At 37.4% G+C, this 27,914-nt stretch overlaps 3 protein-coding genes and 5 non-coding genes across 8 annotated transcripts; 4 read left to right on the plus strand and 4 right to left on the minus strand.

Moving 5' to 3' along the window:
• Positions 1-42: 42 nt before the first annotated feature.
• On the minus strand, positions 43-10,130 carry wdr45b (WD repeat domain 45B). Its single transcript, XM_053639505.1, has 10 exons — positions 9,745-10,130; positions 9,085-9,159; positions 5,932-6,033; positions 5,123-5,210; positions 3,426-3,520; positions 2,325-2,515; positions 2,081-2,166; positions 1,880-1,981; positions 1,620-1,741; positions 43-1,386 (listed from the first exon to the last, which is right to left on the minus strand). Exons 1-10 carry the CDS (start codon positions 9,809-9,811, stop codon positions 1,280-1,282), a joined length of 1,035 nt encoding a protein of 344 aa, XP_053495480.1. The 5' UTR covers positions 9,812-10,130; the 3' UTR covers positions 43-1,279.
• A 523-nt stretch (positions 10,131-10,653) lies between these two features.
• On the plus strand, positions 10,654-10,726 carry trnar-ccu (transfer RNA arginine (anticodon CCU)). The gene has a single exon. It is a non-coding gene; the product is annotated as a tRNA-Arg (tRNA).
• Positions 10,727-11,522: 796 nt separating this feature from the next.
• On the plus strand, positions 11,523-15,794 carry mrpl58 (mitochondrial ribosomal protein L58). Its single transcript, XM_053640408.1, has 6 exons — positions 11,523-12,655; positions 12,779-12,806; positions 12,884-12,943; positions 13,060-13,142; positions 14,581-14,750; positions 15,482-15,794. Exons 1-6 carry the CDS (start codon positions 12,485-12,487, stop codon positions 15,564-15,566), a joined length of 597 nt encoding a protein of 198 aa, XP_053496383.1. The 5' UTR covers positions 11,523-12,484; the 3' UTR covers positions 15,567-15,794.
• Positions 11,576-11,647, plus strand: trnaq-cug (transfer RNA glutamine (anticodon CUG)). The gene has a single exon. It is a non-coding gene; the product is annotated as a tRNA-Gln (tRNA).
• Positions 12,229-12,300, plus strand: trnaq-cug (transfer RNA glutamine (anticodon CUG)). The gene has a single exon. It is a non-coding gene; the product is annotated as a tRNA-Gln (tRNA).
• A 213-nt stretch (positions 15,795-16,007) lies between the features above and the next one.
• On the minus strand, positions 16,008-16,079 carry trnam-cau (transfer RNA methionine (anticodon CAU)). Its single transcript has one exon. It is a non-coding gene; the product is annotated as a tRNA-Met (tRNA).
• Positions 16,080-16,246: 167 nt separating this feature from the next.
• trnar-ucg (transfer RNA arginine (anticodon UCG)) lies at positions 16,247-16,319 on the minus strand. Its single transcript has one exon. It is a non-coding gene; the product is annotated as a tRNA-Arg (tRNA).
• Positions 16,320-17,589: 1,270 nt separating this feature from the next.
• si:ch1073-357b18.4 (uncharacterized protein LOC797129 homolog) lies at positions 17,590-22,526 on the minus strand. The gene is made up of 4 exons (XM_053640407.1): positions 21,819-22,526; positions 21,602-21,658; positions 19,572-19,888; positions 17,590-19,449 (listed from the first exon to the last, which is right to left on the minus strand). The coding sequence occupies exons 1-4, from the start codon at positions 21,970-21,972 to the stop codon at positions 18,832-18,834; spliced, it is 1,146 nt and encodes a 381-aa protein (XP_053496382.1). The 5' UTR covers positions 21,973-22,526; the 3' UTR covers positions 17,590-18,831.
• Positions 22,527-27,914: the final 5,388 nt, after the last annotated feature.

A 27,914-nucleotide genomic window follows, 5' to 3' on the forward strand; every position in this document is an offset into this window, starting at 1 on the left:
AACACCGCGAATAGCCAATCAGCACACGTACAGATCAACCAATCAGCAGACTCGGTTTTACAATCATGTTTAATTTGTTACATGACACATTGTGAACTATGTATCCCTGCGGAATTCAGTCATAGAGTAGATTACAGCACGTTTAACGCTGCATTAGGTGTAAATCACTTGAACATTTACAAACACGAGAAAAGCATGAAATAAGCTTCTAATCAACAAAGTTGGAAAAAAATATAGAAAAAAGCCAAAACAATTAAATGAATACAGCTTATAGATGTTACCGTTGGGCACTTTGGTAATATGTTCACAGACACATTAGTAGGGCAAAAAAAAAAAGAAGGAAAAAAAGAGATGGATTTAATTTAACAAACTGAAATGAATACCATCCTTCCATTAATGATTCGCCAATCATTTTTCAGATTTCAAACCAACCGTTTTTTTTTAGCAACCTAAAATTTTAGCAACCCAAATTATCTTTTTTTTTTTTTTAAATCACTTTTTTTTAAAGATCAAATTCTGGTTTAATAGGATGCTTCTCTCTCTTGTCTTATGAATAATCATAAAGAGGACATCTGTAATCCATTAATGCAACACGCATGACTATGCACATACTATTAAAATGCATTAAGCAAATACTAATTTGTTCCGAAAGATCTCAACTTAACACCTGATAAAAATAATGAAAATTGCACATACATGTAAGTAACAATGAATGAAGAAAAAACAAAAAAACCCACATATCTACATTGTACTTGTTCTGTTGGATTATGCTATATTTTTGCAGTTACATATGCCTGGGATTTTGTTTTTACACAACAAGTAAAACAAAATCTAAGACTACCAATATTATGTACATATATAGTGTGACTGATGAATAAGCATACACATCCTTCCTCTTCGGTAATGACAGAGGCACTCACTATAGTAGGTTAGTTAGTGGACAAATATTCTTCTAGCCAACTCTATGCTTATAAAAGAGCAGTTCGCATGGAAGACCTTTTAAAAAGCAACTGTTGTCGTTCAAAAATAGTTTCCCCCCCCTCTTCTCACTCCACTGAATGACTGCAGTCAGTTTATTCATCCATCTCTCCAGTGGTCAGAGTTTCTTTTAAGTTCTTTAAAGACTGGCTAGTGAGATTATAGACCTCGTAATCTTCCTGCATCAGGGAGTCACTCAGTCGGGAATGTCACATACAGTTATTCGTCTGACTGTCTTCAAATTTGGAGATGTCAGGAAATGAAAAAAAAAATATCAATTGAAACCAAGAACGGTCTGTGCTCAGATCTTCTCGTCGGTCATTTCCAAGAACTGGGCATATACATCCCTGGAACACTCCCCTTTTTGGTTGAACAGGAACTTGTAATAGCTGCCATCAGCACAAATGGCTGGATAAGGGATAAAAGTAATGAAAAGTAACAGTTAGTAAGTGTGCTCAGAAAGTCAGTAAACTGTTTGCAGTGGAAATGATTTACCACAAATTCATTCTTAATCCAATGTTTGTAAACTATAAAAGGAGCCTTTTCTCAGGCCATGAATGAGGTTTTCATATCTCTATGTCACACCTGATTAGTTAATTTTAACTAAAGGCTGCTAAATTAAATACATAAGTCCTCTTCACCTATGACTGCATTGGGCTCAGTTCCAAAGGCACAGACACAGGGTGAGCCAGATGGGAGCTGGAACTTTGAGAAACTCCACTTGGAGCTGAAATACTTGGGTAGGAAGCTGGCTGAGGCCAAGCTGTAATTAAAATAAATAAATAAATAAAATAAAATAAAAGCAACATAACTACAGGTAAGAAGCAGCGAATCTATGAGGAGGCATAGTTAACAACTCTAAAGAAATGTCCAGCAAATGGCTTCAAATTTTGTCCCAAACCTTGATTGCTTGTTCCTTTTGGGATCTTCTGCAGCAAATATGTGGACAGTCCCATGGTCACTCGACACGCAGATGAGAGACGCATCCTGGTTGAAGTTAATGCTGCAAGACAACACAGGCATTAAATATATGTTACTTACCATGGACTCCTGGACGTGGTTTGGAATCTTGTATCACAACATAAAATAATTGACAACTCACCAATATATGTTTGCAGTCTGCGATCCTCGTCTTAACTCCTGAATCAGATGACCCGCTGATGTGTCAAATATTCTGATCAGAGTCCCCTGAAGAAGAAATGAAAACCACATTAGACCATAAACATCTAAACTATTCTGTTTCTCTCTTTAAATCAGGAGTTATTTATTTATACAGAAAATTTTCACAAAGCAATACTGTTCAAAATCGCCATGCTTGTATCAGTACTTCCTCATCAGTTTCTCACTTTTTCCGAAGCCGTGGCTATCCGTGTGCCCTGCAGGTTGAGGGCGATACAACACAGAGCTCCTTCGTGAGCAGGAATGTCCACAGGAGGCCTCTCTGTGTTGGCCAAGTCTACTATCTGCACATGTCCAGAGTGGGTGCCGGGAAATGCTAGCAAAGAGTTGTTGCTGTTTGGACACAGAACACACAAACCTGCAAAGATAATCGAAGAAGTAAACTGCATCAACTATCTGAAAATATTCCAGAAGAAAACAATTCCGTTACAACTAACAACGCAATTTTACTACAAGTCCATGTAATAAAACTTCACAAACATACAAAATAAGAATCAGCCTCATGATATGAAACCTATGGTCATGAACAAACGCATTTGTAAAATCATTCGCAAGAGCGTTTACACAAGAAATGTGGTATTTATAAAAAATTCCATTTGGGACAACATTCATATCCTACAAGAACTTGTGAGTTTGTGGAAATCTACATAAAAGTAGACTCACTAAATTGAACCTTGATTGATCAGCTTCAAATTGTATAGTTGGTAGGAGTTACTTCAATTTTATATACGACTTATTCTGTCAAGTTTAAATAGCTTATTTATTTGTATGTAATGAATCTTGTGAAACTCTGTCGTTTGATGTTAATCAACTTAAAGAAAGCAATCCAAAACAAATCCATACATAAAAGACGTAAGACTAGCTATTCAGAAATACTACCATATAAAAGAAGGAAGAATTCTATTCTATAATAGCTGATATGCTGCGTGGGCTGAGCTGCATTACTGGAAATTTTAGCGTACACACACACACACATACACACACACACACACACCGCACTTCACCGTTTAGTCATTTTCAGCACTCCGTGAGCGTTTCCCTTTAGCGACGCACACAAAACTCTATAAATGTAAATAAGCTGTGCCGTAAACACGCTTGCTAAGTTACAGGTGATTGGCATTTACCAAAAACAGCATTACCCAAACTTCAGTAAATCTGGTGGGGATTTGTTGTGTGGTTTGGTATACAAAAACATTTCCAGATGTGATAAATGAGTCCTTTGAATATTTCACTACAGTTTATTCAGTGTGAGAAATAGACAGACATACCTTTAGGGTTGTAGCATGTTTCAAAGACATGCAGCTGGTGCGGGTTGTGTGTGAAAGTGAAGACTTTGATCATTGAATCCAGGACCACCACAATTCTGAAAAGAAAAAAAACCCCCAAAACACACAGACAAATTCTGGCTTTATGTATTACGATATGCTAGCAACCCTTATAACAGCAACATCATATACAGTTAGGTCAGCTGTATTTAAATATAAAAATAAAGCACATGGACCAAGCACTATTCAGCTTAATATTTAATACAGAATTTGTCTTGGTGTCAGAGTCTAAATTGCTGTACTCAGTTGTGTCAGTTGGTACTCATTCCCATACCTAAATGATCAGATTCTTATCAGGACAAAAATGCCCCATTTTCATTCGACAGTGTACGCATCACTTGACACGCCAGCGAAGATAAAAGCATAATTCAATTTATTTTCATTTTTGGCTTCCTAAATTAAACATCATGGGCTGCGATATTGGTGAGCTTAGCTGAATAATGGCTACTGTTAGTTACTGGTTCTGGTTCGATAAATGACTTGCTTCCGATTTATGTTTCAGAATGGTTTGGGTGGTAAAATTAATTAATTTTACATACACATTTAAAGGAATATTGTATTGTAATGTACAATGTGAATTAAAGCCCATTTTCTGTTTTTTAAAAATATGATACCTGTTGTTTTGTATTTTGTTGCTACATTGGCTGAATAACTGTAACAAATAATCATGATTTCAATACTGAACTAAACATATTACGGTAATTTTATTAACCTTCACACAGCCCTAATCAACTATCTTTTTATATTTGATGATGTGAGCACTTTAGGACATGCAGCTAGCATTACTTTGATTTCCCACACCAGTCATGTAAAGAGCTACAGTCAGAAGATGATGCAAGGTTGACTTGCTTCCTGGCTCTTAGTTGCATGACTTGCAAGAGAGTGTTAGAGATTATTATTTGTGCTTTGACCTCAGAATTTAAAGCCCCTGGCAACATGACTTCAAACGATCTGTCATTAAACAAGCATTTATCAGCGGTACAGTCAAGAAATATACATCTGTAACTACGATATTAGAAGTCCTATTTTCTAAATGTTTGGAATGGTGTGTGTGTCAGATCACATAATGTCTAACAATGACTTGAAGTGTTCGTACTAGAAAAGCGTGTAGGAATGACAAAGCTGAACTTCCACAGTGCACTTGTTTTCAAACAAGTTGACTCATTACATGCTGTGTTGGTGTATTCATTCTTATAACGTGGGTTTTTTTTTTTGTTTTTTTTTTTTTAACTGCTCATCAATACCTCCCATAAAGTACTACATTGTGTATAAAATGTGTGTAAAACTAGAACACTGTAGAAAGATGCCGTTTCCTCAGGCTCAGGCACAAAGATACAGAGAGGGCAGGAAAGAAGTCACTTTAGTTTCCTCGGTTGGGTTAAAGCCGTAGAAGCAGATGGTGAATTCTGATATGTCAGTAAGCTCGATCTCACCTCTAACAAATGTAGGACCGCCCAACTCAAATCGGACAGAAAAAAAGCTGAAAAAAATCGATTCAGAACTATCTTAACTGGAAAAAAAAAAAAAGTTCTTTCTTTTGCAGTAAGTTGGCAGGGGCTTTAATGATATTGATTAAATGACGGTGAATGGCATATTTGAATTAACGTGTGAAATTATCGTTTGAAAGTAAAGACAAATACCTGTCTCTTCGAAGCTTAACAGCTTTGACTTCTGTGGAAAACTCAATCTCAATCACAGTCTTTTTCTTAAGATCATCCCAGATCATCACTAGTTAAAAAAAAAAAAAGAAAGATAAAAACATACATATGTGGCTTTTAAAAACAATTATTGATGAAGTATGATTTAATACAATATCCTTTAAAAAAAAAAATTCATTTAATTTCAATTTTTTTTTTAATTTCTATTCATTTCATTTTTCCCCTTGTCTAGATGATCAAACTCACATCTGGCTGGAGGATGTGTAAATTTGCGTGTAACATTTTAACAGCACATAACATTAATAACCAGACAACCTGCGATTTGTGAATGCAAACCAGAATGTACAGATGTAAATCTTTTCTACTTTTTAATAAGTAGTAATAGACATAAGAGGTATTGTGTAGATGCACTGGGCTGAGGACATGGATACAGATGTGGCTGCCTTGGGCATGCAAATGCACAGCTGGGATATTTAAAGACGCTTGGATATCATTGCATGATTCTTTAGGTCGTTACATTAGAGATTTGCTCATACATCATTCTGCATTCTCAAAACTGTTCTTGTTTCTAAACAACTTTTTAAAAATAACGGTCAGTGTGTTTCTGTAGGTTTGATTTTGCCTCACCAAAAAAAAAAAAAAAAACCCTTACTGCAATACTGACCTCTACAAACAAACATTCAAAACTGCATTCATGCATTTTCAGTCATTATACTGAATGTCATATTAAGTGCAGTGTGCTGAGGTATACAATATGCTATTTTGCCCATATTGTGAACAAGAGAACATACCTTTATTAGGTGGGTACTTGGGTTTCTTGCCTCCTCCAACAAGTGCAAGGTAATTGCATCGAAAGAGCATCTCAACATGCCCGACTCCACCCTCAAGAAACTCTGGAAGCCAAACACAATGTCAAGCAACTTCTCAGGACCACATTTGGAGCAGAAGATGCCCTATTGAATGACAGCAATCAACCCCATGACATCATGGTTCACATTTTCTAAACATAACTCTCATTCTGTCTTACTTAGTTATGCTTAACCTTGGGGTTGTTTTTTTTTTTATGTGGATTAGACGGTAGGAGATTTTTTTACCAATCGTTATTTCTAATGTAGTTCTATATTAGAAAGACTAACAAAATTAAGTGGGGTTTTTTGTTGGTGGTGGGAGGTGGGGGGGGGGGGTATGAGCGAGGGGTGTGTCACGGTCATGGCTTCTAGCTAGAAACACTAGGAAATATAGTATTCATGCTATACTGTATTTTGCAAGGTAGGCCCATAATCTGAACATCGTGTGAACAATATTTCAGTCCGTAGCTGGAAATGGCCGAGATGCACTAGGGCGAGATGCACTGGGGCGAGATGCACTGGGGCGAGATGCACTGGGGCGACTCTAGTTGGGGAGTTTGTTTGTTTTTCTTGTTTGGGGGTCGGGGCAGGAGGGGTGGGTTTGAGTTATATGCAAATATAAATATAATAAATATGAACATATAAATACCTCTATAATATATAACATTACACTTATTTCATGTCTCCTTCAAACAATATGGTCAATGAACATTCATGAATTATGTGTGGCACAAAACAAACAGCGTTCATCTTCCATATCATATCGTCTCACTCCTAGCTTTTTTTTTTTTTTTTTTTTTTTTTAAACCAGGTTTTCCAAAGTAATTTAATATAGTTTTTTCATCCGGCATAACTGACTGTCTTTTCCCCCTTCAAACTCTTCTCTCTCTTTCTTGCCTTTTTTTTGGACTATCAACAAAAATAAGAGTGACAGCCTGAGTCAATAGTGGCTTAAGAATCTGTATGAATGACAGCTAAAACACTTTACAAACATTACATATCTCTATGTAACTGCTGACTAAGTGTCTATTTGTAATAAACATGCAGGATAACGTAACTGTTCCCACTGGCTGCAGCCTGTAGGTATTTTGGCCAATCACAAAAGTAAACATTGTACAACCACATGCAGAATATCCCTGCTACGCTTATGTGTGGAACTTGCTCTCGTAGGCTTTCGAGTGGATAAAAGATATAAATCCTCTTCATTACGCAGACACCGTGTATAGAGGTAAAATCTCACTGGACTAACAAACGTTGTGATCATATACACTGTTAACCCATGTTTATAACATTTACACAATCACTACATGACTGAAAGCTTATTATAACCAGGAGTGCTAGTAAATTATCAGGTTTGCTGGTTTGTCTGGGTTCACATATTGCATTTCATGTAATATTTTCAAGATCTTAAAGCTCATTGTGTGGAGAATTCATTTCTGTGCTTTCCTACACCGATTTAGTAAATATAACATGCACATTCATTATATGGCCAAAAGTATGTGGACACCTGTCCATCACAACCTTATGTGCCCATTCTAAAACCATGGCATTTAATACGGAGCATGATGTCAAATGCATGTAATGCACTGCCGCTAGCTTTAGCAGAATACCCAGAGTCAACGACAATAAATTTCTTGCTTACTGTTTGTGTCAACATTACCTTTTATGCCCAACATGACCTCAGTCACCAGCAGACAGAGGCGTAATAGTCAAGTGACAGCGGAAAAAAGTGTGCGGCCTCCAAGTCCTCTAAGACAGGGCAGCATTTTATATTAAATGTAGTGTAGAAGACTATAACCTGCAAACTTTACAAAGCAGAGCTTATGTAGCACAGAAGCACGAGCACAAACTTATATTTATATCCAAAATGCTCCACTGTGTGCAAGGGCTTGGGGAATCTGGGGCGAGTTGCTTAAAAGGTTTAGTTTAAATCAAGTTTATTGTCATTATATGCTGTATTCGTGCACTTGCATTGTAAATTCTGTCGTTTATTATAACCGAAGTGATTTATTAGTAACGAGGCTTCGGTGCTCCTCATTCACGGTGATTAACAGTGTAACACAAGTAATGTTATGTTACTGTGATGTTAAATTAAAACGGTATGATCAAAGTAAACATAAGTAAAACAATATGTCTAAAGGCAGTGAGTAACAGAAACCACAAGGTGCAGTTAAAGTGAGATTTTATTATTCATTTAGGACTGTAGTTTAATGATCAGTGCTTTTTTGTGCATCCATAAAAATAATGCATAAATACTTATATATATATATATATCACTCGACAAACAGTTGTGTTAGTGTAACGTTTATATTTTTACACGTTTTATGCCGTCCAACGAATCGATTCATCAGAAAAATAATCGGCCGATTAATCGATTACGAAAACAATCGTTAGTTGCAGCTCTATTTCCAACTCTGTGGCAACAATTTGGAAGGAAGAAGCACATATGCTTGTGATGGTCAAGTGTCCACAAACTTTGGCCATTTAAATGTATTTGCATGTTATATACTAAACCAGTGCAAGAAAGCACAGAAATTAATACCCCACACAAGGGGTTTTAAGTTTGTGAAAATATTACATTGTGCAATGTGTGAACCCAGACAAACACAATCATTTGCCATCACTCATGATTTATTGACTTTAATAAGCTTCAGTGTGCCGCACAAGCCCAGTCCTCTCATTAGTCTTGAGAATTTTGAGCCCTAAAAATGGAGTCACCAACCAAAAAAAAAGTTGTAGTCATGAACGGCAGTTCAGTTTTAGAAACATGGCGGGAGGAGGGGGGAAAATAACTAATTTAGATTTCTCACAACTCACACAACTGCCATGAGGTGCATACTTAACATGCTTGTGTGTGTGTGTGTATTTTAAGTGATCACACTGGAAAATCATGTGCTGGACTGTAGACTGTGTTGTTAACTTCCTTATACCTTATGTCTTCCACATAATTTTAACAGGATTGCTGAAATGAATCGAGTTTGATATTGGCTATATTTATGCGTTATCGTTATGTATACATGAGTAAATTATCTCCAGAGTGATTGAGTAGATGAGGTTACTGATCTGTCAGGTCACGTGTCAATCAGCAGCACTCACCTTGTTTCTCTTTTTCTTTTAGAGGATCTGTGTTGTACACCCTGAAGCCATTTTCCATCCCGCATGCAAAGCATCCTAAAAAAAAAAACGGAGAGGGGAAAAAAAGAGCAATTCAGCTATAAAATGTGTGCTTTCCAACAGATTAATACATTTTCTGACTGATAAAATAAAGCAACTCCTAGGTATCCAGTCAGCCGAATGAGATAATCTCACAGAGTCTCCAAGTAAACAAATATTCAAGTGTTTTGCAGCATAATGTCTTCAAACTGACAACGGCTAATTTGCTCATGCGATTTTCTTGGCGTGTTATAAGAAAATAAACATATTTTCGGGGTGTAAACAAACCGAATGCAGCCAGTTAGCTAGCTGTCTACCTAGCAAACCGAGAACTAATCGAGCTTTCATGAAATATATGATCAAGACAACTCTAAAAACTGTTATTTTTTCATCTAGATACTTGAGATGTTCCAAATAAACAAGTACTTAGATAGCCATCAAGCCAAAATATACATCTATCTTCATTAAATCGACTCAAACTATTAGCTAACTTGCTAATGGAGCTACCACTGGCTATCGTCTCCAAGGCATAGCGACGGTCACGTTAGTTAGCTTAGCATAGCTTTAGCTTAGCTCACCAAGAACAACATAAAAACATCCTACCATGGTCTTGGTTAAATCCAGCATACAGAAGTCCATTTCCGTGAGGGTTGGATGGCAGTAAATTCATGGTGCGTGCAAGTTGTTTAGCCCGAAACTGTCAGAATAACCTGCTTGAGTTTAACCAAAAAGACACCATTCCTCTAACTAGGCTCTGTAAAATATGGGTTTGGCTTTGCTGTATCACTAAACGCAACTGTCCTGTCCTGTCCTGTCCTGTGCTGTGTTCCTTCCTTTCTCAGCAGGAAGCTCAAAAGATCGCCAAACAAACCACAGGGAAAAATAATCAACGAGAGCAACAGATTGAAGATGTTATAATTTGTGAGATTAGATTAGCTAGCCACACAACTAACATCTGATTTCAATCTGAATCTTAAGGCAGAAATCCTTCTGTGTCGGAGAGAAAGTAAAGAGAGGCGCTGTGGCAGTGATAAATAAATAAGTATGGAGGGGAAACACTCCTGTCTGAGCTACAGCCATCAGCTCACTGACATTAGCTGTAGATTTGTTAACACATCAGCGTTTGCACTCTTTACACACGGATGAGAAGTATAAAAAGCAGAGCTGAAGACACAAAAGCAGCCAGTCAGTTAGAATAAAATGCATAGAAAGAAATTCATAATGTTGTGTTCACAATATAATAAACAAACAGTATAACTGCAGCAATTGAATAAATATAATCCTCCATAGAATAAATGCATACCAGAATAAATTGAAATAATACGAAAGTTATTAAAAAAGTTATCTCCGCAGTTAGGCCTAGACCTTATAATGTGCTAATATTAGCTTATTTATTTGTTTATTTATTTTTATTTACGTCCTGTTTTAATCAACGGCGTCTTACTGAACTGAGAGACCGCTAAATTAAAAATAATTCGTTTATAATGATATATCTGCTGCATCCTGATTATAGCCCCAGTGGCCTAATGGATAAGGCACTGGCCTCCTAAGCCAGGGATTGTGGGTTCGAGTCCCATCTGGGGTGGGCTAATTTTTACATATGTGCCAGATTGTTCATTTGGCCACTCCTAAAGTTATTGCTGTCTCTCTGATAGGGCTGTTTTGTTTTTTCAGCCTAATTGATGGCCTCCTTCATTTGTATGGACACCTACTTTGGACCGCATATTGAGACCTTTTATCTCTGTCATTTGTCACGAAATGAAGAGGAAACAAGCCATATTCGGCCATGAAACTGCTTATCAGTCAATTGTCCAGTTACTTTTGAGCTTGTGAAAATGGAAGGACTCACATCTTGATTGCTTTATTTCAAATCCACTGTGGTGGTGTTCAGAGGCATAGTTACGAACATTATGTCACTGTTCAAATACTTATGGACCTGACTGTATAGTGGACATCTCTTTTAAACCTCCACATGTACACAATATCTGGAAGCAAGTATTTGAACAATGCATCTTGCATATGCTATACATGTGTCAAAACTGAAGTCCACATGGGTTCCTCCAGGTTCTCAGGTTTCCTCCCACCTCCCAAAATCCTGCCAGTAGGTGTAGTGGCTAAGATAATAGCTATAGTTATGCTCAGCAGACCAGCGATGCCGCCTCACAGCTCCTGGGTCCCCAGATTGAATACCCTGATCTTGAGTTACTGTCTTTGTGTACATGTTCATATGTTGTCCCTGTGTTGTATGGGTTTCCTCCTGGTTCTCCAGTTTCCTCCCATTTCTCAGAAACATTCTGATGGATTGGATTGGGGGGGTGCTCTGTAATGGAGGAGTAAGTTCCAGATCCAACGTGACATTGGGTGCTTCTCGGTACTCTTAATTGGTGCTTAATTATTATATTTATAAAGGCAAAACGAGGCTCAAGCATTAACTGGTTCCATGGTGTAATGGTTAGCACTCTGGACTCTGAATCCAGCGATCCGAGTTCAAATCTCGGTGGAACCTACCTTTATTATAATCCAGGTTGTTATTATGAAATGAGTGTTTTAAACTGGATGCACACTGTGAGATTTTTAATAGTCCGACTGTTGCGACTGTTGCTTGTGAGACTGTACGAAGTTGAACCCCTCTGTAAGCCATGTCACACTGTAGGATCTCAACTGGCATTAATGTCAAACTGTACGACAGTCAAGACGTGAAAAACAGACACACGCAAGAAGACTAGTATGGAGTAGGAGAAGCCACACTACAGGACTGTGCCTCAAATCTTCTGACACTGACAGCATTTTAAAAGGGAAGAAAATGTGATGGCAACGGCCATTAATCAGCTGTCGGGGTACGCGTCAAACTAGCGATCAAAGAATACAAAGAGATTTGGCCTAGGATTGTAGGAATCTTTTAGGATTCTCAAAATGTATCTCAGACGACCAAATCGTGGCCAAAATCGTACAGTGTGGAGCCGGCTTTACTATGTATGTATTTGAGACATTACAATGTTTTCATAAGATCTCTTATGTACATTTTTATTTAGCGAACTATAACGTGTATACATGGAGACTCGTATAGCAGCTCGCTTGTGCTTAACAGGTTCCATGGTGTAATGGTTAGCACTCTGGACTCTGAATCCAGCGATCCGAGTTCAAATCTCGGTGGAACCTTCGTTATAAATTTAATTCAACAATTTAACAAAAAGGTTACATGCAAGCACATCATCATTTTCTTACCATGAACTCATTAGAGGCAATGCAAAGTTTTCATTAGACCTCTTACGTCCATTTTCATTTAGCAAAATATACACACGTACATTACCCGGAAGTAGTACGTACCTTCCTTTAAATCAATATGGCGGCTCCCGTAACAGCATGTTGTTTATGTTTCTCGCGATCTGTACAGTTTGTAAACAGGACTGAACGGTCACGACAAATATTATCTAAATTATATTGCGATACATTTTTAATTCGCCATTTAGGCAGTGGCCAGAAGCTTCTGGCCAAGCACTCGGATAATTCACAGGTGAGGTACAGACCTCATCGACACAACAGCTCGACTTTAACTTGGAGAGAAATGCTATTTATTGCTTTAATCCGGTGCTGAATTAAAGAAAAGTACAACTCATTAACTCTATACATTCAACAGGGTGATCAGCCTGCTGACATCCCAGTTGGTACGTATGTGCTATTCATAATGTGACTAATAACAGCTGTTGTGTCTCCTGTTTTAAACTACTTTGTCCTATGACAGATAAACTTAAAATAACTTACAGTCGGAGCAGCGGACCAGGAGGTCAACACGTAAACAAAGGTTGTATCATGAGTATCTACCTTGCACCGAATAATTACTTCCAATCATTAAGGATTTTGTGCACGACAGAAAAAAAGGCATTTGTATTTGTTTGCTGTTTTGTCGTCACTACATAGTCAATACAAAAGCAGAGGTTCGGTTTCATGTCCAGACTGCAGAATGGATTCCAGAGGAGGTGAAAACTGAGATCCTCTTAAAGGTGAGGACACAAACAATGCCATTGTGTTGTCTGCACAGAAATGGTGAAATGTCTAATTTGGTTCCTAAAAGTAGTACAGTGTGAGCCAACAGTATTTTGACATAATATAAAACATTGCATTTTTCTATTTCAAAAAAAAAAAAATCCTGTTATGACAAAATATAACTTTTGTACCAACAGAGGATTTTTTTTAAAATAGAGAATGTTTTATATTCTCATATTCATCACATTTGGTTAGTTATCATCTTTGTATTGATACGTAGAAGCAATTTTGCGTTTAAACGGAAAAACATCTAGTTCTCTTGACAAATGTCAATGTGCACTGTTATTCAAACCCCAACCTCAGTACTTTGTGGAGCATCCTTTTGCCTTGATAACCTCCAATAAGCGATATTGGTATGACTGTCAAGTTTCTGGCACCACTCTTGTGGAATCTTTGCCCATTCTTCTCATGCAAATGCTTCCAGTGCATTGAGGTTTGATGGCTTCTGTGCTGCAATGGCTTTTTTTAAAATTCCACCAGAGATTTTCTGATCACTCCATATAACTGTGCCCCAGAACTCTGCAGGCCTATCCAAATTTCTTCTGTTTTAATCCGGTTGACCCTTCTTGTGCTTCTTGGTCAAGAGTGACGTGCATAGTGGAGTCCGTCCATGAAGTCCTTGGTTGTTAAGTGTTCTTATGCTTGCCACTGACACATTTGTCCCAGTCTTCATGGGGTCATCCTGTAAGTCTTTTGCAGGAATACAAGGGTTTTTCTTCGTTGACCTGATGAAATGGCCTCGATGAAATTTTGGACTTTCTCCCATGGCCAGGCTGGTGTACCATAAGTTTTGAATGTCTGTACAGTGCTCCCAATGGTGTCCCTAGGAATGTCCAAGGTCTTGGAAATCTTCTTATACCCATAAGAGCAATGAATTTGGAGCAATGAAATTATCTCCTCGCTTAGTCTTCACCATTGCTGCAACACACCTTGAACACATCCCTGGGTGGTGTTTATATGAACACATCACAGCTGAAGCAAATTAAGGGTTGTTATTGAGTTCCCAATGGGTTAATCATGTTTTAACCCAACTTTATTTCATACAGATTAACAGTAGGTTTTAAAATCAGCAATATTATATAGTGGTTAAATAATTGTGGCATGGCAGTATTAACAAAATATCCTGCTACTCTAAAATGCTACATGATTCATTTTGTACTTTTTACTCTTTGTACTTTTGCTGTATCATTAAACTGATAAAGACTTGATTTAAAGCAAATTCTAGCTCTGCAGAAAAGTTTATAACTCCTTACATTCTTTGGGGCTTTGAATATTTTTGATTGCAACTGTACATCGATTATGTCTGTGCATCACATACATCAATATGTTGATTTTATCAAGATAAATATTTGTTAATCCAGTTACCCTTTGCTCTGTCTTTACCTACATTTACAGAATAAAACTCGGATCAATAAAGCTGGTGAGTTAATAGTAACTTCAGAGGTTAGCAGAAGCCAACAGAGGAACTTGGATGACTGTGTACAGAAGATCTCTGAGATCATTACTGAAGCCAGTCAGCAACCACCAGAGCCATCAGCAGAGGATCTCACCCTGAGGGCTAAAAGGTGCATCTGTCAAAGGCTAATAAAATTTGTAGTGAAATCAAACTTATTAACGAGGCACTAACAAAACAATAACATCTTGGCATCTTTTTCATAAATGTACAGTGCTTTGTGTAAGTATTCAGCCCCGTTTGTTGCCTCTCTGAATTAATGCCCTCTTTAATGGTCACTGACGTTTGTTGGACCGCCTCCTCTAGGCAGAGTTCCGGTTGTGCCATATTCTTTAAATTTTTAAATAATTGATTAAAATTTATTCCCTTGTATGAATAAAATAAATAAATAAATGAATTTATTTATATAACCAAACCCTGACTGATGCTTTTGCAGTACAGTCCCGGATGTTTGTTTAGGTGTGTTGCCTAAAAAAGTCTGGAGACCTCAAAGGACACGAGTATTTATATTGAGATTATGTAACATTTTAGCTACAGGTAAACTCCATATAACTAATTATGTGACTTTTGATGGCAGCTGGTTACACCAGAACTAATTTAGGGGTTTCACAGAAACAAGAGTGAATACTTCTGCAGTCACAATTAAACAAATAAATAAATATTGGCAAATAATTTTGCAGACTATTTTGATTTACCTTTACACTCCTTCAATATTATGGGTTATTTTGTGTAGATGAATAACATTTCCATTTCAGTTCCAGGTTGTAACACTACAAATGTGGAATACTTATCCAAGCCGCTGTATATTAGCCTATACATTTATTTATCTATTTTGTTCCACAGGTTAGAGAAAAGAAATTTAGCAAGGCTCAAACAGAAAAAGATCCATTCCTCAACGAAGCAAGCACGACAGGTTAATTTTGACTGAGTTGCAGCTGTGAATATTTTTTTTATCTTTTGAATATATTGTATATATTATACCTTGTTTTTTGAAAATTATGAATATCTTGTGTCTGTTATTTGAATGAACTGATGGAAGAATTTTCTCCTGTTCCTACATGTATGTGAACCCCAAAGTGATATGTATTTTTGCAAAGTATTACTGTGCATTATGTAACTGTTTGGGTTATAGTAAATAAATTGAATTGTGAAAATTGTTGATTTGTGTTGGATTCTGAATACCGAATTGAATGAACAAATTAAGTTCTAATAATGTTATAATTAACTTAGTACATATTTACATACTATTCCATGGCATGAAACAGTTGGTTACAGACATTTTAGACAGGAATGATCTCGTGTACTGTGTTTACCGTAATTTTATTTAAAAAATTGTGTAAATGATATTTAAAAAGGAAAAAAAAAAGCTTAGCAGAGGATGGTTTCGATCCATCGACCTCTGGGTTATGGGCCCAGCACGCTTCCGCTGCGCCACTCTGCTAGTCAGTTAACATGTTTCGCGTTCTAGATATTTAAGTTTTAACGCCAGTGACTCTGGTCGTTCATTAATGTTTATGGTGGTAGATACGTCGAGGTTGATACGTCTTATTCTTCTCGAAATGTGCAATAAGACTATTCTTTCGGTTTTAGGTTGGCAATAGAAAAACACGACCACGAAGGGACTCGAACCCTCAATCTTCTGATCCGAAGTCAGACGCCTTATCCATTAGGCCACGCGGTCACTGTAGTTATAGAAGCTCTATGGTGACTACGTAAATACAACTAAGTTTGTGATGCCGCCAGTACAACATTAATAATGCTGAATGTTCATATGTGCTTTATTTAATTTTTATTTTACAGTTATAAATGACCACGGATTTTCTTGATACTAATTCTGTTACAAAAAGTCACCTTTTCAGAAATGCAACATGATACGCCCCCCACAACCTGCAGCTGCACAGTAAAGTGTTTATATGTTAATGATGAAGTGATAATCATGATAACCAGAAAATATATGTGATGTTTGTTCACTTTCCCACCGTCTCATTGGGCTGTGTGTAATTACAGCTGACCAACTTGAACTGTCCCCAACCCCAATGTTTCAGGATATAAACATGTGCATTTTCCATGAAAATGCAGCATGCTGTACAGTACCCTCCACTAATATTGGTGACTAGACTAATATCCCATAGACTGGAACTTCTTTATTATTGTCCTGATGGTGGAAATGGGCGTTTTCAATGCTTGTGCTATTTTCTTATAGATACTTCCCATTTTGTGAAACTCAACAACCTTTTGCCGCACATCACAGCTATATTCCTTGGTCTTACCCATTGTTATGAATGACTATGGGAATTTGGCCTATGTGTTACCTCATATTTATACACCTGGAACAGGATGTTATGGTTTAACAATTTCCTGTTCCTAGTCACCCAGGTGTACCAAATATGTAAAATACAAATGGGAATATACTTCAAATATAATTTTCTCATATGAATTCATAGGGGTGCGAATAATTCTTGCACACCTATATTGAACAAAGATATATACCTATATTATAGGTGTTACCTGGTGAAAGAAGAGCTAAGTAATATTAACTCATGGTATGAAACCCATTAATAGTTTCTAAAATTTCAAGGAACAATTTGATGTATTTAATTCTTATTGTAAATGTTTTTTTTAGCCCTTACATGCTTTACCCTTTTTTTTTATTTTTGATTGTAAAAGTGCATTGTTTAATTAGTTGAAAATCTTTTTTTTTTTTCAGTGAATGGATATTTAGAATGAAGATATGTTCTTAACACCTGTAAACTAAATGACAAGAGTATTTTATAAATATATAAAATATAAAAATCAATACTTACTAGCTGAACTACAAGGTAAGCTTTTTTTGGCAGGGACATTATATACATGTATAGGATGTACTTTGTATCCTTGAAACTATTCTAATCACTAGGGCTGCAACTAATGATTATTTTGATAGTCAATTAATCTGTCAATTATTTCTTCGATTTATTGATTTGTTGGATAAAAGGCCAAAAAAAAACATGTTATTTCACTTTATGCTCAATGTTGTCCTTCAAATGTTATGCAAAGTGAAGGCTATGAAAAAGATATTAAATGTATCTATGTGGGCCATGCTATACATGTGCAAAGGATTTTTTTTTTTTAAATATTAGCATTATATTTTGAAAAAAAACCCTGATTGTCCACAAGCTTTAAAGCAGAATTTACATCCCTATATTAAAATGCTTAAAAAAAGACAAACAAAAGCACAAACTAAGTGTTAACACACACATTCACTCATCTGAACACAGTAACATGTTTCTTTATTCTGTAAATGTATGACACTTCTTACATTGCTATACATGTTCTAACCCCATTACAGCTACTGCTCTCATTAAAAAAACACAATTCATTTTGTTTCTAAATATCGCTAAATATAGCATCAAACAACATATTTTAATCAAAATGAATATTTTATTCAGAGTTATTACGCTTCTTTTCTATTGTGTGCTGTTTGATGCGTATACGTGGACTCGCGCTCGTCCAGTGAAGTTTAATGGAGACTCACTCGCTGTCAGGACGAGTCTTCATGTAAAATGCTTTATGTAAAATACTAGCATGAATTTCTAACAGTTATAGATAAGGATATAAACGTAAAAATGTCATTTCTGCACTGAAGAAAACATGCCTGGAACACATTAAACAGCACACGCATCTGTAGCAGCATCCGACTTGACAAGCCACGTTAATACACTTACGAGTTTGATCGTGCACTTTTCCCACAGCAGCAGCTCACTCTGTGACCTCCGCTGTTTCTCAGACATGTTTAATTCATGGAAATGTGTTTTTCACCATTCTGAAGTGACGTCACTGTGGATAAACCCCCCATCAGTGATGTCACAGACCCAACTAATCCATAATGAAATTTGCTATTGATTATTTTAATTATCGATTTTCAATTAGTTCTTGCAGCCCTACTAATCACAAACATCTTGAATGTCAGAACACTTTAATGTAGTATTTGGTAGCAGTACTATATTGAAAAATGTAGTATGCTTAACAAAGTAAAAATAAAAAAAGAAGAAGAAGAGTGGAAAACTTACTCTACATTTCCAGTAACATTTCTACATTTACTTGTAATTAATAACAAACAATAAATGAAAAAACAACACTGCACACACATACATAGGACCATCTGAATCTAACGAAATCATATATATTTTTTAAATCTTCTTTTGATTTGTTCCTTAATATTTATCAGCCAGTCTCTGGAGCAGGGCAATGATAGTGTCTTGCTTGGATGAGATTAACTCCAGGGCTGTTGCCATCCTTCCCACTGCTTCAGCCATGCTACCCAGTGTTCTTTCCTGGCGCCGTTTACGGGCGTCATTTTTGCGGTGACGCTGCTCATCCAGGCGTGCGCGTTCTTCATGACTGGTGATGAAATTGCGAAGAAGGGTAGTACGCTCACCTGCGTGCCCCTGCTGCTGGGCAATGCGAGAGCCCACTGAGCCGAGCTGAAGATGCAGAAACCTCCGTTTCAGTGGCTGCCTTGTGATCTTGGAAGCAGGTCTGGGGGAAACCGTGGGCATGGAACTGTCAGTGCTGCATGCAGGGCTTGGGTCTGGATTTGGGGATGTGTTACACAGCAAAGGGGATGTCACCAGTGTAGGAACTGGGGAAGGTGCGGTGAAGAGGCCACTAGGGAGCAAACAAGGAGTGGCCACTGCAGCGACTGACACACTGTGCGGCTGGTGCTCTTCAGACTTTACAGCTGTTTTAGCTGTGGTTGCAACTCCAACAGGAGTGGCTGAAGCAGGATCGTGCTGATTGATCTTTGTTTTTCCCAATACTTTGTCCATCATCTGTTATGTGAAGCGACACAAAAAAATTTGATGTATGTAAAGACACTTTAAAAAGAATAACAAAACCTACCATGCTTACTGCTGTCATTATTTAATTCAGTGCATCAGCTAATTCAACATACCTCAAAGTATTCCCATGAGGTCTTGGCCTGGCCTCTGCCCAATCTGCTGCGCTCTTTTACTCTCTTGTATGTGACAATGAGGTTGTTCCATTTTCTTCTAATCTTTTCTACTGGCAGCAAGTGGCCAAGGTTCTCCAGCTCATTCTGGACATTCTGGAAGAGACGAGAGCGTTCATGGGAGCCATACACGTCCCAGCAACGATGCATCGCTTCAATGAGGTGCACAATAGCACGGTGGGTGAACTCGGATGAGGTAGACACTGCTTCAGGGTAGCCCCGTGCCGCAGTACCTTTTCTTGCTTCCTCCCTTCTAACAGCTGTGAAAAGTGTATATATATATATATATATATATATATATATATATATATATATATATATATATACACATACATATATATATATATATATATATATATATATATATATACACACATACATATATATATATATATATATATATATATATATATATATATATATATATATATATATATATATATATATATATAGGTAAGTATTAGGAATGCAATAATACCATCCCCCCGACCGTATACAAGCGCACGCTTTATGGTACTTGTCAATACTGATACGGTTACCAAAATGAGTAACCTACTTAGTTACTGTACATAAACCTAATCAGTAAGTAATAAGTAATAAACTCCATGTGCCGAGTTTTATGGCAAAGATATTATGCCATTTAGTATCTTTAATAGAGAGCGCAAGATTGATCAACCTGAGTGCTATCCGCAAGTGTGGTCATTAAAAATGAATGCAAGGTGATCACAAGGTGTCTCAGTTCTCACAGAACTGAAGTGCTTTCATGAGTCACAGTTCCTCTAAACACTAACTTTACTACTCAGTGCTTGCCTATGCTTTTGTGTGAACTTATTTTTAATCACCACGCTCACTGATAAGTGCTCCGCATTCATAAGGCGTTTTATCAGGTTACTTGTATTGCAGGTCATGATGTATGACCTCCTCTTGTTAAATCTCTGGCTCTCAGCCCCAAAAAGAACAGAGCAGACGCAGAGCGAGGTGTGAGTGCAGCGGGAAGGCAAGACCTCACGCTTGCAGGACAGTACTGGCAACATTTGGAAAGTTGCTAAGGTTTGTCCAAAAAGTCACTAGATTTCTTGCTAGGGTTTTTTTTTTATTTAGATAAAAAAGCCACTAAATTCGCTAAGTTGGCAACACTGGTCTGCACTGACAGCTAGATAAAAGGCAGGCTAAACTCCGCCTCTCCCCAGCAACAAGAAAATACAGAAGGAGAGAGAACGTGGAGCGTTTCATTTATACACATTCTACTTGAAAAACAATAAAATGCACCGAGTACCCAAATAATACCCTGTCTGTGAATAATAATTTTTTTTAAATTCGCACCCTCCTTCCGATCTCTCCACACCCCCTTGGTTGAGATCCACTGAAATAGTCAGGATTTAACTGAGTTTTTTTGTGATTATTGCAGCCAAAAATGCTTGATTTTGCTGCTGCTTTTTTCAAAATTTGTGATGCAATTTTGCAGAGTTTTTTGTGCTTTTTTTTTTTGGCAGAAAACTACTCAAATTGGCAAAACTGCAATTCCACAAAATTGTTTTGCACAGCCTTTCGCAGTGATGTTTGTTGGTAAATAAGACCTTTTAGCTCTACTCATGTTCGACGCACGTGAATCGAAGAGTTCTTTGGCTGAATGCACGCTTTGATGACCTCACATTGCCACGTCTTGGCCCAAATCTGTGGTAATTTCGAACAATTTCAAGCTCCTCTGAATATTGCGGCGTTTCGTTAATTCGTCACAAAATTGCAAAATCCTGGAGGGCCTGTATAGTATCACATGGTATTGGAGCATTTGTTTTTACAAGTATGCGTGTGGTATCGGTAACAATGCATACCTAGTCACAATAACACAGTAATACTAATATACTTTGTTATGATTTAGTTACATGTTGAATGTATTTTTGCATGCAATATGTGTTGGTACTGTGCATTACACACACACACACACACACACACCAATTTATGAAAAGACTCACCATGGGGTACCTTCTGGTCTCTATATACAGATACAGGACTGTTTATACTGATAGGGTCTGCAATTCATAAAAACAATTAGAGGTTTATTTTGCTTCATAGTATTTAGAAAGGCACCAGGGTCAATCATGACAACTATTTAAACCTACGACTTCAGTAGAATCTGAGGTGCAAGGCTGTTTGGGGACTACTGGAGAAAGTGTAACCAGTACCACTCACAAAGGAACACAGGGGTCGGCTCCTTGAGCTGCTCCACATGATGAGCCGCAGTTACAGAAGAAATGCTCGCAGTCGACTCAGTTGCAGCTGGACTTTCATCGCAGGATGGAGGCATAACACTTTCAGATGACTCGATTTTCAGCGACACGTCCATCACTACACTGGGAGTCAAACAGTTCGTGTTAATAATGTTATAGTTCCGTGTTACGGTGCGGTTCAAAACTACGCACAAACAGTCTCCAGACTCTCCTCAGGCTTCCCGCGTGTACTTCCCTGAAAAATAAAAAATAAAAAGTGCTCAGAAATCTCTGCTTAGTGAGAGCTAAGAGCTTAGCAAAATATTCGCGGTATCAGGTATATTTCTTTTTCAGCTTAGTCTACAACCTGTAGTTAACAGTGAGGCACCAAAAAATAATGGCTGCACCCTTCACTATGCAACTGCGCAAATATTCCTGCGTACATCTACAACGCCATTGGTCGCCTCTCGCTTACGTCACACGCAGCGCCTGCGCTTTTGCAGACGCATTGCGCAGACGTCAAGTATTCACGGCTAGGAAAGCGGAAAAGCGAAAGCGCTGTGTGTGTGTGTGTGTGTGTGTGTATTTCCCCCATTGTGAGGACCTTTTTGGTTGCGAGGACCTTTGCCCCGGTCCTCACAAAATTATCACTTAAAACCGAGTACACTGACCTTAATTATCACCATGATCATAATTTTTGCTAAAAAAACAAAAACAAAACAAAAACAAAACAACTTGTTTGGTCCTCACATTAGTGGTTAATTTACATGCACGACTGTGTGGGTGGGGGGGGGGGGGTTGTGGGTGTGTTTCTGAGCCTCTGCACTCTCCTGATCCTTTACATTTTCCTCAGTGGAGGAATTTTTCTGATTGGCCAGTTCAAATTTGGGACGGAGAATCACTCTGGGGGAAGTGGGGGCGGGGCTTATACCTTCAGGAGGTAAAAATTTAAATCATTATAATTAACCAATCATTAGTGAGTAGTTTAATTGTGTTTTAGGTCTGGTTCAGATGCAAGACTTAGATCACATTCTTTTTTGCCTGGTACCCTTCTGAGAGTCAAGTACTTGCTCAAATGACGCCACACCGTCTCTTTTTCCTCTTCACTCCATGTTTTTTTCTTGCTTTGTGGTGGATCATTATTTGGATCTGCAGAAATAATGCATACCACTGTTTAAGTAAATATCATCTGACATGATAAGTCCATGTGAGACACTAAATAAAGATGACAAAAAGAGAGAGAGAGAAACAGAGACAAACGGAGACAAAATGAGACAGTGACAAAGAAAGAAATAAAAATAGAGAGAAAGACAGAGACAGCTTGAGAGACAGAGAGAGAGAAGTGTTTGTGCCATTGTCACTAACAAATGACTAAAGTGCTGTTCATGGTTTAAAGTCATGATACATGATACATTCCAGGCAATATAGGTGCACACAGTTATCAAACAGTATACAAACCTGCCTGGAATATGTTAAGCTACATACAAAGAATGGGTCAAGGATTTTTGTAAGTAATAACCCCATTTCCAGAAAATTTGTGATTTTTCGTGAAATGCAATAAAAACAAAAATCTGTGATTTGTCAAGTCTTTTGAAACTTTAATTAACTGACAAAAGTACAAAGAAAAGATATTCAATGTTTTCACTGACCAACTTAATTGTATTTTGTTAATATAAAAAAATTTAGAATTTGATGCTTTCAGCACACTCAAAAAAAGTTGGGACAGAGGCAAAATTAGATTGAAAAGTTTATAGAATATATATATATATATATATATATATATATATATATATATATATATATATATATATATATATATATATATATATATATTGTACTTTGTCAGTTAATTAAAGTTTCAAGAGACTTGACAAATCACAGATTTTTGTTTTTATTGCATTTTAGAAAAGAATCACAACTTTTATAGAAATGGGGTTAGTATGTAGTTAATATGTGTGTTTACTGGAGTTTTATGGTTTTAAAAAGATTAGTATGCAAGCTATAAATTGTATTGACATGGTTTCCCTGGTAGCTCCTGGCTAATGTGATACCAAGGCATATACTACACAGCTCTAGCTACAGAACATGTGCAAAAACACAAAGTTTACCACAGATCAGTTTACTCTGGCTAAAAAAAATGACGTGCCCATTCTGAACACATATAAGATGTATTCCTGTTTAAAATATAATTCTAGAGTGATCTATACTTTTTAGCATGAAAACATATATGTACAGGTGGATTCTGGGAAGGCTGTATTCTTTTCTGTTCTTCTGTCCTTTTCTCTGTCATCTATAAAATATTGAATTAGATACAAGTTAGTTTAAAATAACAGTTTGCTGAATTAGAATCACTAAAAAATGTCTTTAATAGGAACACCTGTACACCTGCACATTTATGCAGTTATCCAATTGCTAATCATGTGGCAGCAGCACAATGCATAAAATCATGCAGATACAGGTCAAGAGCTTCAGTTAATGTTCACATTAAACATCAGAATGAATAAAACTATCTTTGTGACTTTAACCATAGCATGGTTGTTGTGACCAGATGGTCTGATTTGAGTATTTCAGAATCTAGAGTTTACACAGAACGGTGTGAAAAACAAAAACATTGAGTAAGCGACAGTTCTGTGAGTGGAAATGCCATGTTGATGAGAGGTCAGAGGAAAATGGCCAGATTGGTTCAAGGTGCCAGGAAGGATATAGTAACTCATATAATCACGCTTTACAACTGAGGGAGCAGAAAAGCATCTCAGCTTGCACAAAACTTGAAACCTTGAGGTGGATGGGCTACAACAGCAGAAGACCACATCAGGTTCCACACCTGTCAGACAAGAACTGGAATCGGAGGCTCTGATGGACACATACACTCCCAAACTGGACAATTGAAGATTAGAGAAAAAAATGGTCTTTTTCTTATCTTCAACTGTCCAGTTTGGTGAGTCTGGGCCCCTGATAGCCTCAGATTCCTGTTCTTGTCCGACAGGTGTGGATCCTGATGTGGTCTTTTGCTGTTGTAGCCCATCCACCTCAAGGTTTGATGTGTTTTGCATTATGAGATGCTTTTCTGCTGAGTGATTATTTGAGTTACTATAGATTTCCTGTCAGCTCAAACCAGTCTGCTCATTCTCCTCTGATCTCTCTCATCAACATGGTGTTTCAGCCTGTAGGCCCTCCGCTCACAGGATCTTTTAGGTTTTCGCACCATTCTGTGTAAACTATAGAGACTGCTGTGTGTGAAAATCCCAGGAGATCAGCAGTTTCTGAAAAACTCAAACCAGACCAGCACCAACAACTATGCCACGGTTAAAGTCACAGAGATTATGCTTTTCCCCATTCTGATGTTTGATGTGAACATCAAGAACTGAAGAACTGAAGCTCTTGACCTGTATCTGCATAATTTTATGCACCGTGCTGCTGCCACATGATTGGCTGATTAGATAACTGTGTAAAGCTGGTGCCGGGATGTCTGAACTGCTCTCTGGGGAAAAAGGACTCTCACAGAAATTAACGCTTGAACTCTCTCCCAGAGAATTAGCATTCTCACCTGAGATAGCACATCATGCTGAGTGGAGCCTGGAAGATCCTCACTTCCTCCCTCCCCACATCCTTCTCTTTCTCTGTATTGAGATCACCTTAAAAATTAGCATCTCCATCGGAAATAGTACATCATGCTGAGTGGAGACTAGGAGATTGTCACTACATTGTTTCTTTCTTCCTCTCCTCACACCCTTCTCTCTCTGTGTCAAGATCACCTTAAACACACCCAAGGTCTATATGCATTACATAACATGTTTTAATGTGAATAAGATGTTGACTATACATTTTTGCTATATTATACCAAAGGTCTCAGTGCGTCTGGAAAATATGGTCTCATTCCCTCAACAGCAGTTCAAATAAAAATATTGCATGCTGTTTAAGGCATACCCTCCCAAGGTCCCTCACTGAAATTACCTCCTGTATGTAAATAAAAGTACATGCTTCCACAAACATCAAATTATAATCACAAACAACAACATTTGGTGGACCCACAGAGCATCTGGGTATTTAGGGGAGAGCTGGCCAAAGATTCAGGGACTCTGTAGACAGATCTCCCACACGATTACTGTGTGTAGTTTTTCTCTACCAGGTATGCAAGTTTTGACTTTCTTATGTTGTATTGTTATGTTTTGAATTTGATTGGAATGTAATGTTGAATATAATTCTTTCTTCTTATTATTAATAGTAGTATTGGATTTGGATGTGTTCATACCTGGTTAAATAAATTATTAGACTTGATTATATTCTGACTTATTCTGAAATTATTGTCTTTAGTAGATTATGTTAAGTCCTTGTTACCACAAATCTGTGACCAGGTTAGTACAGGCTATAATCAAGGTTTAGGTGGAGTATTGGGGCACGCCAACTTAGATTTTAGAGTCCAGGCTAACAACTTGGCATTAAGTCAAGTGTACTTAGAGTGTGCAGGCTAGATAGGGAATTTCCGTTTAGGACAACGTAAAGTTGATTGACCAAGTGTACATAGGGTGAAAGTCTAAACCTCTGGTTATTATAATATTCTTCTAGTTAATGTGTAGATAGGAAACAATGCATGGTTATATAAAGCTAATTTTATTCAGATATTATTGGTCTATCTCTGTAGATTTTCGTGGTCATTACCTCTGGCTAGAAATAACGTTACTATAATTAAGTGTCACTATCTAAGGGGACTAAATAAAGTACTTTTTAGAAAAGGGCAAGCATGGGGCGGCCATCTAAATAATATTAGTCAATTACCTCTGGCTAATGACCAACACTGGCGAGTTTGTGACCGTGAGGTCCGCGTACATGGCATGTCCGAGTGACATGGAATCCGAATGAACGAGCACAATTTAAAGTATAGGATAAACTAGAATTAATCAAATGTAAAAGATCAATAGTATCAAAATACAAATAACTAGGAAACAAATACAACATTGAGGTTTTTACAGTTGGAGTCAGATTTAATTTAAGAGAGAGTCAAACAGAATTGGAATGACAAATTCACGAGAAAATTAAGTCGTGATCACGAGAAAACAACAGAAAACATTTTTAATCATGTATGGCCGCTTAGGGCTTCCGTAGTTGTGCAATGGACCGTCCCAGCACATTTCTAGTAGTGGGACAGTGTCCTCATCTGTTTAGTGCTCCCTAATATGTTTCAGCTGGTTAATAGATTTACTGTAGCTGATTAACCAAAGGTTGAGTAAGCATGTTTTAATGTTGTAAGCTCTCTGTTTGCAACTGCGACCTCACGTTAACTAAAAATTAAGCTAGTGAGTTTATCGTTACCTCAGGATAGAAGCTAGCATAGTTTAATTAAAATACTTCTGAGGGATAAATTTGACTTTTCAAGAGCCTTGTATATATATCTCCATCTAAATCATATATCAAAATTATTCTTTTTAGATGCATATTTTGATTTATTTAGATTATTGTTGTTAAAAAGAAGTTAAAACTACAAGTATGAGTCAGGCTTCCATCAACTATTGTTTTGCCGCAATGACTTCTGGGACTTCAAGCGAGTTCGGTGCGCTCAGGTCAGCATCCAATGCATCCTCAATATCAAGAACACATCCGGGTAATTTCATGTGTCCCCGGTACTTGCATTCTTGAGTATTGGAATTGAACTTCGGCAATGGATGATGATGTAGAACGAGTTCATGAGGATGCAAGATCCCTTAAGAATGCATATTGAGAAACACCCTAAGACAATATTCTGATTCCCCAAATTCTGATTCCTGAGTCATGTGATGTCATGACATCATCATGTCACATCATCACAAGGCGCGTTCAGCCAAAGCCTTCTTCAATTCACGTGTGTCGAACATGAGTACAGCTAAAATGACTCGTTTACCAACAAACATCACCGCAAAACAATCTTGTGCAATTGCCCCAATTCAAGTATTTTTCTGCAAAAAAAGTACAAAAAAAAACTCTGCAAGTTGCATCGCAAATTTTGAAAAAAGCCCCAGCAAAATCAAGCATTTTTGGCTGCAACAATCATAAAAAATCCACGAAACCCTGTTCTTTACATGTTTCAGTTTGTTAGGAAGTTGGT

This window comes from Ictalurus furcatus, chromosome 13 (genome assembly GCF_023375685.1).
Source record: "Ictalurus furcatus strain D&B chromosome 13, Billie_1.0, whole genome shotgun sequence".
NCBI classification, from domain to species: Eukaryota; Metazoa; Chordata; class Actinopteri; order Siluriformes; family Ictaluridae; genus Ictalurus; species Ictalurus furcatus.

Bases quoted from the DNA above. Each gene is read 5' to 3' on its own strand.
- mrpl58 (XM_053640408.1), top strand. From the start codon at position 12,485: ATGGCGGCTCCCGTAACAGCATGTTGTTTATGTTTCTCGCGATCTGTA. The intron at 12,656-12,778 runs GTGAGGTACAGA...TACATTCAACAG, and splicing joins AGCACTCGGATAATTCACAG to GGTGATCAGCCTGCTGACAT. The intron at 12,944-13,059 runs GTTGTATCATGA...GTCACTACATAG, and splicing joins AGGTCAACACGTAAACAAAG to TCAATACAAAAGCAGAGGTT.
- si:ch1073-357b18.4 (XM_053640407.1), bottom strand. From the start codon at position 21,972: ATGGACGTGTCGCTGAAAATCGAGTCATCTGAAAGTGTTATGCCTCCA. The intron at 21,659-21,818 runs GTGAGTGGTACT...TATGAATTGCAG, and splicing joins GCCGACCCCTGTGTTCCTTT to ACCCTATCAGTATAAACAGT. The intron at 19,450-19,571 runs GTATGTTGAATT...TTCACATAACAG, and splicing joins CCTCATGGGAATACTTTGAG to ATGATGGACAAAGTATTGGG.
- wdr45b (XM_053639505.1), bottom strand. From the start codon at position 9,811: ATGAATTTACTGCCATCCAACCCTCACGGAAATGGACTTCTGTATGCT. The intron at 6,034-9,084 runs GTGAGTGCTGCT...TTTGGCTTCCAG, and splicing joins AAAAGAAAAAGAGAAACAAG to AGTTTCTTGAGGGTGGAGTC. The intron at 1,742-1,879 runs GTTTGGGACAAA...TTTTAATTACAG, and splicing joins AAAAGGAACAAGCAATCAAG to CTTGGCCTCAGCCAGCTTCC.